The sequence below is a fragment of the Macaca nemestrina genome, chromosome 4, assembly GCF_043159975.1.
Source record: "Macaca nemestrina isolate mMacNem1 chromosome 4, mMacNem.hap1, whole genome shotgun sequence".
NCBI classification, from domain to species: Eukaryota; Metazoa; Chordata; class Mammalia; order Primates; family Cercopithecidae; genus Macaca; species Macaca nemestrina.
In genome coordinates this window covers 85506241-85518481 of record NC_092128.1, presented here as the reverse complement: position 1 = coordinate 85518481, position 12241 = coordinate 85506241, and the positions used below count along the sequence as shown (strand labels likewise).

The window sequence follows — 12241 nt, the reverse complement described above, 5'->3', positions numbered from 1 at the left end:
GTTTTTTTCCCCAGCTACTGAATTGAAACAGCCCTTGAAAGTGACACAAATGATTTCCATCTTGCTAAACTTAAAAGTCTTACTAAATCTGCTCCTCATTTAACTTGATATTATGTGACACTTTGCTTTTACGACATATTATTTTTCCTGGTATTCTTGCTATTTCACTAAGCATTCATTATTAGTTTCCTAGCAGATTGCTTCTCTTTTCCTGGTGCTTGAACTGCAGAGTGCTCCAAAACTCAGTCCTTGCTATCTTACTTATCTACAATCACTATCCATGTGATGTCATCCAGTTAAATACTGTTTATATAGAAATGATATTCAAATTTAGTGCTTCAGCCCAGGCTTTTCTACTGGATTCCACACTCATAAGTAATTGCTTTACTAATGGCCACACTTGGATATCTAATAGATTTATCAAATATAAAATGCCTAAAACTAAAATTGAAGATTCTCTATTCCAAACATGGTTTATCAGCAGTGTTCATCATTTTACTTATTGGCAACTATATCCCTCCAATTGCTCAAACTTACAACTTTGGGATTCTTGACACATTACTTTCACAACCCATATCCAATCAATAAGGAAATTCTTTTGGTTCTACTTTCAAAATAATTCATCTTTCCTGCTCCACCACTAACATTTTCATGCCATCACATCTCTATACTGCATTGATATAAGAATGTCTTAATAATGTATTATGTTTGTATTCTATCTTCTTGCACTAGAATACAAACTATAGGATTAGGCATATTTTCTGTTTTGTTCAATGATATATTCCAATAGTTAGAACAGTACTCGTTCTAAACTCAATAGGTGGCTTGAGAATATTTGAAATAATGATTAAGAAGTCATAGCTGCAGACTTTTATTTCTGTTCTTTATCTCCAGATTTGTCTTGACACACCTATTTATTCTTTCTAAAGTACATAAAATCCTATATAGATTGTTTCATTAATTATTGCTTATCAGAGTTGAATGTTAGCATTCTTTCCCAACTCCACATTAATAATGTCATGTGGGAGGCTTGAAATTGTCATGGTGGAAATATTTACAACACAGCAATTGGCAAACACTACAGTATGTACCCTCCACGTACTGAACAGTTGTTAAACCTTTACCAGCACACTATTTGTCCACACCAGTCAATTCTGTCCCTAATAATATTTCTTAATTAGCAATTATGTTTTCAATAGAAATTTTTAGTTATAGTATAGATGACTGGCTCGAAGGCAAGTATACTCTTTTTCTTAATGTATTTTCTACACAATAAAATTTGTATAAAGGTGGAAATTATTTCATAGGTTCCTAGTGTCTGGATAGGGTTTCTGGATAAATTAGCAGATATTTGTCTGGGTTCCTGGCTAAATTAGCAGATATTTGTCTTTCAAAAAAAAAAATCACTCTTACAAATATTTTGTTCAAGGCATTGGATTAGATTCATACATCAAAACATTAAATGTAGATAGATGAAGGAGTAAAAATTGCTAGCAAATACAAGAAACAGTTAATAAAAACTGATGTTTAAGAGGATTAACAATGATAACAAATATGAAAAGGAGAAAGGAAATTTTCTTCATATTCTCAAATCTATAGTCATTTTGGAATTAACTAGTTTTTATTTTTCATAAGTAGAAATACTTATTGCTCTATGTGTAACAGTTTGCTCAAATATATTATGCCCATTATCATTTTAAGCTAACAATGATTCCAAGAGCTTAGCAGGAACAGGTAGAGAGTGACTCGCACTCAGAGCAGCTTAAAGGATTTGCCCAGAATCCTGTGGTGATCCAGAAGCAAAGACCTGAACAGAGGGTTTGGATTTTGTACAGCTTTTCCTTCTGTAGCAGTATCATTAGAATATTATTCTTAGGATTTTAAAAAATCCAAGTTTATAGATTTCAAATAGAATATAAACTGCTACAAGATAGCTGTTATTATTTTTAACAATAGTTCCATATTTCTTTTTCAATCTCTTTGTACTTTTATGAAAATTCTCACACAAGTACATATAAACTTCTGTTTCTTAGTAACTAGTTCTCTAAATCTCTTATTCTATAGTCCTGTAGGTATTTATTTCCTTTCTGCTGCTGGCTATAAGTAGAACTTCTTTTATATTATCTGGGGAATTTCATTTAATGACAATATTATTTTCTAGATCTCTCTGCTGGATTCCAAAATGCTATTTTTGCTATTGTGACCTAAGGTGAGAGTAAATAAATCTTTAAATAAAATGTTCTCATGAGGTTTTTTTTTGCTTCCCTAAAAGAAGTTCCCTGTGTAGCAATCAGACAAAATATATATTCATTCATAGGAAAATTTAACAGGATACAAATTGCTCATTAACTCTTACTTTCTTTATGCATGTGATTAAGGATCAGAGCAGTGATTAATTCCATCTCAGCTGCCTATAAGACTCAATTGAGAGGCTTTTTTTAAAGGTCCTCATGACTAGCCAGTTATGGAGATGTAGGCCAATTAAATCTTCATCACTGTGTTTTGAGCGCAGACATCAGCGAATATTAAAAGCTCCCCGGCTGATCCTGATATAGATCCAGGTTTGAGTATTACTAGATGAAGATAAAGCGCTATTTCACCACTTTTAAGTACTACATAACTAAGGGAAATTTTATGAAATGTAACATTGGACTGAATGCTACTATATTGTCTGTACAACAATGATACAATTTAAGTATACAATTTTACAATTAAATTATATAATTTAATTATAACTTTACATTTAACATTTATATAATTGATAAAGATATCAGACACATTAATGCTAGCTAAGTATTTAAATTAGAAAAATCTTCTCTTTAAACAGTTGAAGTTGCAGAGCCCTCTCTACTACAGGGTTAATACAGTTCCTGAAAAAATGCTTTTTGCTGAGCACAAGAAAAGTCTTCTGGGCCATGAACATCTTTTGTAATAAGAGGGAAAATCTATGTGGGGAGGCTTAAATTTTAAAGGAAACTTTTGAAAGCACTGAATTGAGAGACCCGAAATATGACTTTTCCATCGTCCCACTGAACCTCTCTCACTTTGTAAAAACTATCACACTGGCCTGGAAAACCAATATCTTTACTGAACGTGGGAAACATGGCACTATTTTGGTAAAACAAAACAAAACAAAACAAAACAAAAATCATATAGTGAACCTACAGTCAGTCCACTAAAAACACATTATTTATAAAAATGACAAATGCATTTTGTAAGTTGGGTCTTGACTTTAACAGTAGAATATATGATAGTCTCTTCACAGCAGCTATGACTACTATTTAGGTGGCAAAATTATTGGCCTTGACTTTTAAAATATATTTACTGTACAGGAGTTTGAATCACTACTGTACATTCTTTTGGCTGTGTGATATTAGCTGTGTAATAACAAGGTTCCTAAGCCAAATTGTAAACTTGTATTTGTTATTTTTCCAAAGTGACGAGAATGGTTTTGGGTCATATACAATAGCTTGAATCATTATATAAAACTTTTTTAGCCGTGTGATCCTAAGTAGGTAATAATTTCCTTAACTTTGATCTCTTCATGTGTTAAGCAGAGGGAATATTTGTTAACATTATTGTGAGTTTTAAATGAGATAATAGAACGCTTTGCAAACTCTAAAATGCTCACGCATTCAAGTTATAATTAATAGCGTTACTAGTGCCCAATACACAAATCGGATGCAGATTCTAAGAGTTATTATGGGGTGTCCCATGGAGCATGAGTTATGACCTACTGTGTTTGAGAAGGTCCTGAGAGATTTTGTGGATAAGTTGACAGATAAACCGTGCCATACATTATGTTGAACTTCACTCGACATTGGAGAGATTCCTGAGGAAAAAAAAATCATCAGCAAAAGAAGAGCTCTAAAATCATGGGATGCCTTCAGAATTGGATGAATGGATTTTGAATAGTAAATACGGAAGGTATAGAAAATAACTGTTGGAAGACAGGTTTGGATCATATTTTTACACACCTATGGTGCCAAGAGGAGGAGTTTGTGTTTCAATCCAAAGGCAAGAGGAAACTGCTAAAGGGTGATGATTTGTTTAAAGTCACGTTTAGGATGGAACAAAGGAAGAAGGATTTATTGGGCACCAGACATTCTGCTAGACACAGTACTGCCAGATCCCTATCATTATTCTAATTTTAAATATTAGAAAACTGAACCATAGAGAGGTTAAAAATATGCCCAGGGACATTCAGCCAAGAATTCCAGAGCCAAGATTCAAACCTAAATCTAGCTGGCTTTAAATCTCTCCATTACTTCATGGGGCCTTTGAGATTAATCTGACAAGTATGTGTTGAGTTTTTTGGGAATAAAGAGGCAAAGAGGCAGGAAAATCACAAAGGAAACTCACTCAAGTTGTAACAGATGCCTAAAGAGATGTGAGAGGAACTAAAAGTGTTTCATTTTTCATGTAGTACTTTTTTAGGATCCATTTGCTATATTCTAAACATTACCAAATGCTATTAGTCATTTATTTATTTTCAATTCAGGCTAATGTAAAGGGGCTTTAATTTTTCTTGAAAATCATGTAAAAATTCTGAACGTTGTAAAAGTAAATAAAAATTTAATATTGATCCCTAACATGTAGCTCATTTAACTTGCATGGCATTGTTTATTACATGACTCAGCCAAAATGAGAAGATTCACAGGGTGTGTGCATTTTGGGGGGCCCCTGGAACTACTCAAGTACCAGAGCAGGTGATAGAAAGGTAAAGTATAGGAGAAAGTCAACTCATCTACCCATAAACATTTTCTTTGTTCTTTCCCAGCTCATTCCAAGAATGTTTGCTTAATAAAACACCTCCCACTTTCATGCTTAGTACCATTTTCAGCTCTAAGGTGATTCTGATAGTGATGAAAAAGACAGCCTCTTGTCTCAGCTGTAGTTATTGGTATAGTATTAAATTACTTACTGGGAAAATGGATATGTTAGTCAAAGGGCAGTAATTTGTATTCACTGTTGTTTTCCAAGTATCCTGCCCTGCTAGTCAAGCCAAGCATAGGAACCTCTGAAATTAGCCCCATGTTTCAGAACTTCCCCAAGTCATACCCCTCCTTTGCTTTCCAGGAGATCCAATCTTTTGTGCTGTGCATCTGTCCAGCTCCCTTATCCCAAGAACTAAACCTGCCGTTTTCAACCTGGCTGCTTAGCACTGGGTTGCCTAGCACTTCACTGGTCAATCTTCCAGGTTCTTTCTCCCATTACAGACATGTGTTTACTAAACTGATCTCCAAGCTCACAGCTGCCTGCCTGGCTGGCTGCTTGCCTGGATTTCTCAGCATTGCTCAGCCCAGTATCTGTCACTGTGCTCTTTCTTGAAGCTCTATTATTAGCTGAATTATGACTGAGGCCACATCTTACTATCTGTTCATCCAGGTATAACTTCCTCTGTTTATTTTGTCCTAGAAGGCAGGTCAGGCCTAGTTATAGATCCTTTCCCCTCTCCACTGCCCCAATGTAGTTTTGGACAGAATGTAACTCAGAGTTGGCTCAATAAAAAAGATAGGAATGTTTATGGTGATAGCTCATAGGAAGAAATTTGGAAAAGCAGTTAAGTTACAAATAAGATAAATGTGTGTTCCCCCACGAAAGAAGGTAAAACATAGTAGTAGGATTTTCACAACTTAGTGCAATTTGGGTGCCCGAGAAGACACGTAGATAATTCACGTAAAAAAAGTGCTGTCGAGAGGTTATGGATATCCCGAACTCTCTGATGTTCCATATGCAAATCCTGATCCTTAGAAGATTGACCAGTCAAGTCAGGGCCTTAGTCTTAGAGAAACTGGGTCCAAGAAATCTTATTGAGACAGGAAGGTAAGAACAAGATAGTGCTCTAGTTTCCAAACTAGATTGTGAAATGGAGATCAGGTCATAGTTAAACTTCAGATATTAAGATATTAGAACTGGAACTTGAGAATTGGAGAGGCAGTGAGTTGAATTGATAGTGATTCATCTGAATATCAACTAGAGCAGCTTAAATTGTCTCAGGCCACGTCATTATTGAGCCCTAGTTCACGGAAAGGGGAGTCATATATCTAGAGGTTTTTGGCTGTTAATTTAGCTCATGATTTCTCTACTAAGAATATTCAGTATAAACTATGACCAGTACATTTTATGACTAGTAAAATGTTGTAGGAATAATTTTATGAGCTTTCCCTTTTTCTGCATCATTTATAAATAATTATTGAATGTGTTTTTTACTCTCATATAAACTTGAAATGAAAAGGTCATCTAAGCAGTGTCTCTAAAGTTGTGTGGGAGGCCTATGTGGGAGAAACCAAAATTGTTTTCCCCGCCTTCCATTTTATCATTGGCTTAAGATATGGTTAAAATAAACATGGTCTATTGAGATATGATATTCCATAATGTATGCCTCTGTTTATGTGTGTGTCTCTGTGCGTCTGCACAGTATGGGTTACATCTACGGTTATGGATAAAAAGAAGTAAAAGCGGTTCTGCTAACTTATAGTAGTGCCTTATTATCCACAAAGAAGGATTTGAGACTAAGGAATCAGCTTCATGTCTCTTTTTAATATATAGTTTGGTCTCAGTAGTGTAAGTTTTCTAACAAAGTACATACAGAAGCAATTACTGTAATTTATTGCCATTTAGGAATAGCTCTGATTAATTTAATCTCAATATTTATTGCAATTCTGTTGTTTCAACTTTGTGATAAAGGTGAAAGGTGTGCAAAAATGAAAACACACATTTTCTGCCCTAGAACAACCTCCAATCTAGCAAGGGACAGGACATAAAAAATTAACCCTGATCACAATGTGGAAAGTGCCAGCAAATTATATACCAAAAAAGAAATACATAGGAAGCTGTATAGGCACCAACACACACGCGCGCGCGCACACACACCCCTCAGAGGATGTCCACAACAAAAAGACAAACCGTCCAATTAAAAAATGGTCAAAGAACTTTAATAGACATTTCTCCAAAGAATATACCAATGACCAATATGCATATAAAAAGATGCTCAATATTATTAGTCATTAGCAAATGACTAATCAGATGTAAATCAAATCATTTCACATCCACTAGGACGGCTATAACGAAAAAATGGTTAGAAAATAACAAGTGCTAGTAAGTATATGGAGAGACTGAAACCCTTATACCTTACTGGTGGGAATGTAAAATGGTACAGCTGTTGTGAAAATCAATTTAGCAGTTCCTCAAAACATTAAACATAAAGTTACTGTATGGCCTGGCAATTTTACTCAAAGGTATATAGCCAAGAGAACTGAAATATATGTTTATACAAAAACTTGTACACTTGAATGTTCATAGCAACATTCTTAACATCCAAAACCTGGAAAGAAGTCAAATATACATCAGCTGATAAACAGATTTTTAAAATGTAGTATATTCATTATAATGGAATATTGTTCAGCTATAAAAAGGAGTGAAGTACTGATACATGTTATAACATGGAAAAATCTGGAAAACACTAAACTAAGTGAAAGAAGTCAGACACAAAGGAAACATATTATATGATTCCATTTACATGAAATGTCCAGAATAGGCAAATCCATAGACACAGAAAATAGATTAAGGATAGCCAGAGGTTAGAGGAGAGAAAATACAGGAAGTAACTGTTTAATGGGTATAAGATTTCTTTACAAGGTGATGAAAATATTATGGGATTAATTAGTAGTAATGATTGCACAACATCATGAATATGCTAAAAATTACTGAATTGTACACTTTGAAATTGTTAATGTAGTCAATTTTATGTGACATGAATTTTATCTCACTTAAAAGTACTGTTTCACAGGCTGGGCACTGTGACTTATGTCTGTAATCCCAGTTCTTTGGGAGGCAGAGGCAGGCAGATCACCTGAGATCAGGAGTTCGATACCAACCTGGCAAACATGGTGAAACCCTGTCTCTATTAAAATTATAAAAATTAGCCAGGCATGGTGGTGGGCCCCTGTAATCCCAGCTACTTAGGAGGCTGAGGCAGGAGAATCTGTTGAACCCAGGAGGCAGAGGTTGCAGTGAGCCAAGACCATGTCATTGCACTCCAGCCTGGGCGACAAGAGCGAAACTCTATCTAAATATAGAGTTTCACACACATACACAAACCCACAGAATTTACCATATAAAGAAAGGAAATGATACATTCCAAGTAAAAGTATAATTCACAAAATATAGGTATTATGTATTCAATGGGCATGTATGAGAGAGTTTTCTAGCAGGATGTTTCAAAAACTAATTTGTGAATTAGTTTTCTGGAACTGGGAAATATTTTGTGGTAGTCCACATATCACTGACTCTTAGCGAAGGTCAACAAGAATTAGATGCAAATGGTAGCAAACAGTTTTCCATGCTCTGTTCCATAAAAGAAAATGGGAAAATCTATGTATTTCCTACATTTTAATTTTAAGGGTTTTTTTCATTATTATTCAAACTTGATTAAATATTAAGATGACTCATCCATATTTCTTAGCTGTTATTTCCTTCTAACTTAAAAGTGCATTGTAATTCTGAGATTTCTCAATCAAAAATTATATTTCAATATGTATAATGAGCAATATTTTAGTAGACTGAATGAATATATCTATATCATATTAATGTATTTAACTTTAATTGTAATAATATTTATGATAATTCTTTTATGACATTATTTTATTAACTTAAAATTTCTTGTCACCAACTAATAAGATGAAAGGTTTAAAAATAATAGTACTTTTGAAGAAAATAATTTATAATTCTTTTGGTAATATGTCTAAGCTTTGTTTCTTCATTAAATGGGGTAATCTTTATATATAACAAAACTAAAATGTTATTCACAATGCATATATAAGGTAAAATACATGACATAACTAAGTTAAAGCTTACTTACTAAAGCTTTAATTTAATTACTAAAGTAAGCTTTAATTTAGTTGTGTTATGTGTGTAGAGAAAATTCTCCTTAAAAATATCTACAAGATACTAAATCTGTAGCTTCCCTCTAAATGGACTCACCATTGAGGCTTAGCTACACATTTTATTTTTCTTATCCAGCAGTATTGTTTTTATTTAATGCAGTGACCTTTTTGTTTCTTTGTAATTTCTTTTCCAATCATACAGCCTTTTAAAAATGGCAATAGACATTTTATATGTTGGTTTTTAAATTTAGTTTCTGCTGATACTTGTTTACATTTTAAGTGGTCTCTGTTTCTGGACTGGGCTATACAATCACAATATGTGCATATAAACAATTTTTGTGTTTTCTGTTTTTTATAGATTCTACAAAGAAATTAAAGGATGTTCTTGAAGAATTCCATGGTAATGGTGTGCTTGCAAAGTATAATCCTGAAGGGGTAAAACTTCTTTTTCTTTATATCAGTTTCATATATATGCTTGGAAGAGGATATTTCTTAATGAAAAATTCTTGGAAAAATGTATGTGTGTGTGTGTGTACACATATACATTATATATGTATGATACAGATGTGTGTGTGTGTGTGTGTATATGCACACCATAAACCATTTACCATGTACCATAACATAAACAAAATTAAGTTCATAATGCAATGCTATTCTAGAAGATATATTAAATGTTGTACAACATTTTTCATTCAAATAACTCATCTATATTGTATGCTTGAAAGAATATGAATCATTTAAGTGTAGTGTTTGTTATTTTCCTAGAATTCAGGAAACAGCATTGGATAAAAGAGAGAAAGAATATGCTTGGCTCTCAGTCTATGACCCACAAATTTCAATCCAAAATGGATATTGGTGTAGGGGTAGGGAGTTACCCCTTTCAGGCAATTATTTCCTTGACCAAGGAAGGATTTTGTGTTGCTTATACCAGGTCTGTAACCTTAAGGAGCCAACTTGTACAAAAAGAGAGGGATTTTTTTTTAATCTTCTATTTTACCTTTTACCAGTAAGCTTAAGATTTCTTGAAATCATTTTCTTATGAAAACTTTGCATGTCTTGTCAATTGTTTTTGAACACCATGCTTGAATGAATGCCTTTTCCTTCCTAATTGTTTGTTAAGTAACCTATTTAATATTAGTTGAGAGATGTTACATTTTAAATGTTTGATCACCATTACTGTTAGTTCATTTGTAGGTTCAGAAGGCAACATTAGGTTGCTTCAAGCTTCTCTTTGCAAAAGATTCTTTTGTCGGGATGTATTAACTAGATAGATTTGTTTGCTGACTAAAATGTGACTTATTTTTTTGTGATTATTGTTTCATTTTTGTATGTTTGCAAGAACAGACTTCTTAGTTATCTTTCAATATTGTACTTCCCTGGGATTTATAGAACTTAATTTTAGTTATCATAACCCTCAAGCTATTCAAATTGTTTTGAGATTTCCTATCAGTATTTCTCATAGTTAGCTATTTTTCATGTCATATATTCTTATTCTGTCTACATTCTGGTACATTACTGTGACTTTTAAAATTCTTTAGGTTGGAATTTATTTTCTTAAAAAATAAAATTAATATTGGTGCCCATAAATGATGGAGAAAATAAAGGCTATTTAAAGCCATTACCATTTTTCTGTATTGGAAAAAAAATAGATGTTTGACCTACATTTCCCTCATATCGTATTTTTCTAGATGGCATAGAGAAGGGGGAAAATAAAGTTAGCAGCTAAACTTACAAAACCGAGAATTTCAAAGCCTAAGAAAGCAGAGTGGGGGCCGGGCGCGGTGGCTCAAGCCTGTAATCCCAGCACTTTGGGAGGCCGAGACGGGCGGATCACGAGGTCAGGAGATCGAGACCATCCTGGCTAACCTGGTGAAACCCCGTCTCTACTAAAAAATACAAAAAAACTAGCCGGGCGAGGTGGCGGGCGCCTGTAGTCCCAGCTACTCGGGAGGCTGAGGCAGGAGAATGGCGTGAACCCGGGAGGCGGAGCTTGCAGTGAACTGAGATCTGGCCACTGCACTCCAGCCTGGGCGACAGAGCGAGACTCCGTCTCAAAAAAAAAAAAAAAAAAAAAAAAAAAAAAAAAAAAAAAAAAAAAAGAAAGCAGAGTGGGAAAAGTAAAGATGAATTATAGCACTGAATTGCTACAAGAAAAAAAAAATTGTCATTAATATTTATATTCACCACAATACTTGAAAACTTATTTGCTTATCTAATCTATATACAGGGATAAAACCTGTTTTTCTCCCTAATGATAGCTGCTGGCTACAAACTCAGTTAAGTGATCTTGTTTGCAAAGCAGCCTTTTTGCTTCAATTTTTTTTTTTTTTTTTTAATTTATAGGGCTCTCAAGACTTAGTCTTACTGTTATTATATATTTCATGAGAATTACCATTCACCATATACTACATTTATTTATTAAGGTAGTTATTAGACACATTATTAGACACACATATCACCCTTTTCAACCATGTTATACCTTTCATAAATGTACAGATGTATTGTTGAAACATGTTATTAAAATAATGAACAGTTGAAAAACAAAAAGATCTCATTACAACTCAAGAACAATTCTAAATTAAGAGCAAAACCACTCTCTTATCTTAATTAATTTTGATAACATTTTTCCTTCAGAAGAATATTTTAAGGTTTATATAACCATTTTAAAAACTAGTATGTATCTTCTAAAAGTCAATCGAAAATAATTAGGACTATCTAATGATGAGAAATAAATCTTTATGACCTTAAAGTTCTCTTCAATACATGACCTCATCCAATTTATAAAAAATTACTCTTACAATATGACAGAATTCCTAATGTCAGTTCACATGTGACGTTATCACTCTCCATTGGCTTGTCAAGTTGACCCAAAGTTGTTTGCACTGATGACTAGTTAATGATGCTCAATTATACAAGAAAAAATGGACAATTGAGTAATCCAGCCTGAATTTGGAATGATAATTAATTCATTGTTTTCCAAAAGGAACATAGCTTGTATCATTTACATAAAATGTATTGGCAAAAATTAAATTGCTTAACCTCCTACAACATAAAGCTATTTAAATGGTAGATGTACTATTTTGCTTATAATTCCCTTGAATTACTGAATTTTTAAAGTGCTGGGGATAAAAATTTAACCCAAAAAAGATGTGACCTGTTGAAGTCTATTTTAATAGAGAAAAAATATTAGGTATAATTTGTGAATGAATCATTTACTTTTAATTCCTATTAAAGATCATTTGATAATCGTTACTTGAAGAAATGAATAAGAGAAATCTAAACAATGGCCTTAAAGATTCTGTAGGAATAAAAACCTTTCAAAGGCCTTGAGATTCCCAAATTAATAAAATTAT

At 33.3% G+C, this 12241-nt stretch overlaps 1 protein-coding gene across 20 annotated transcripts in view; it reads left to right on the top strand.

Moving 5' to 3' along the window:
• LOC105475613 (diacylglycerol kinase beta) overlaps positions 1-12241 on the top strand; it is an 835473-nt gene that overhangs the window by 218208 nt on the left and 605024 nt on the right. For 17 of the 20 annotated variants that reach the window (XM_071094900.1, XM_071094901.1, XM_071094899.1 and 14 more), the window contains one exon: positions 9247-9323. In XM_071094900.1, coding sequence (XP_070951001.1) covers positions 9247-9323 — 77 coding nt within the window. The remainder of the gene's footprint in view (positions 1-9246; positions 9324-12241) is intronic. The other 3 variants (XM_071094904.1, XM_071094902.1, XM_071094903.1) reach the window with 1 other exon arrangement.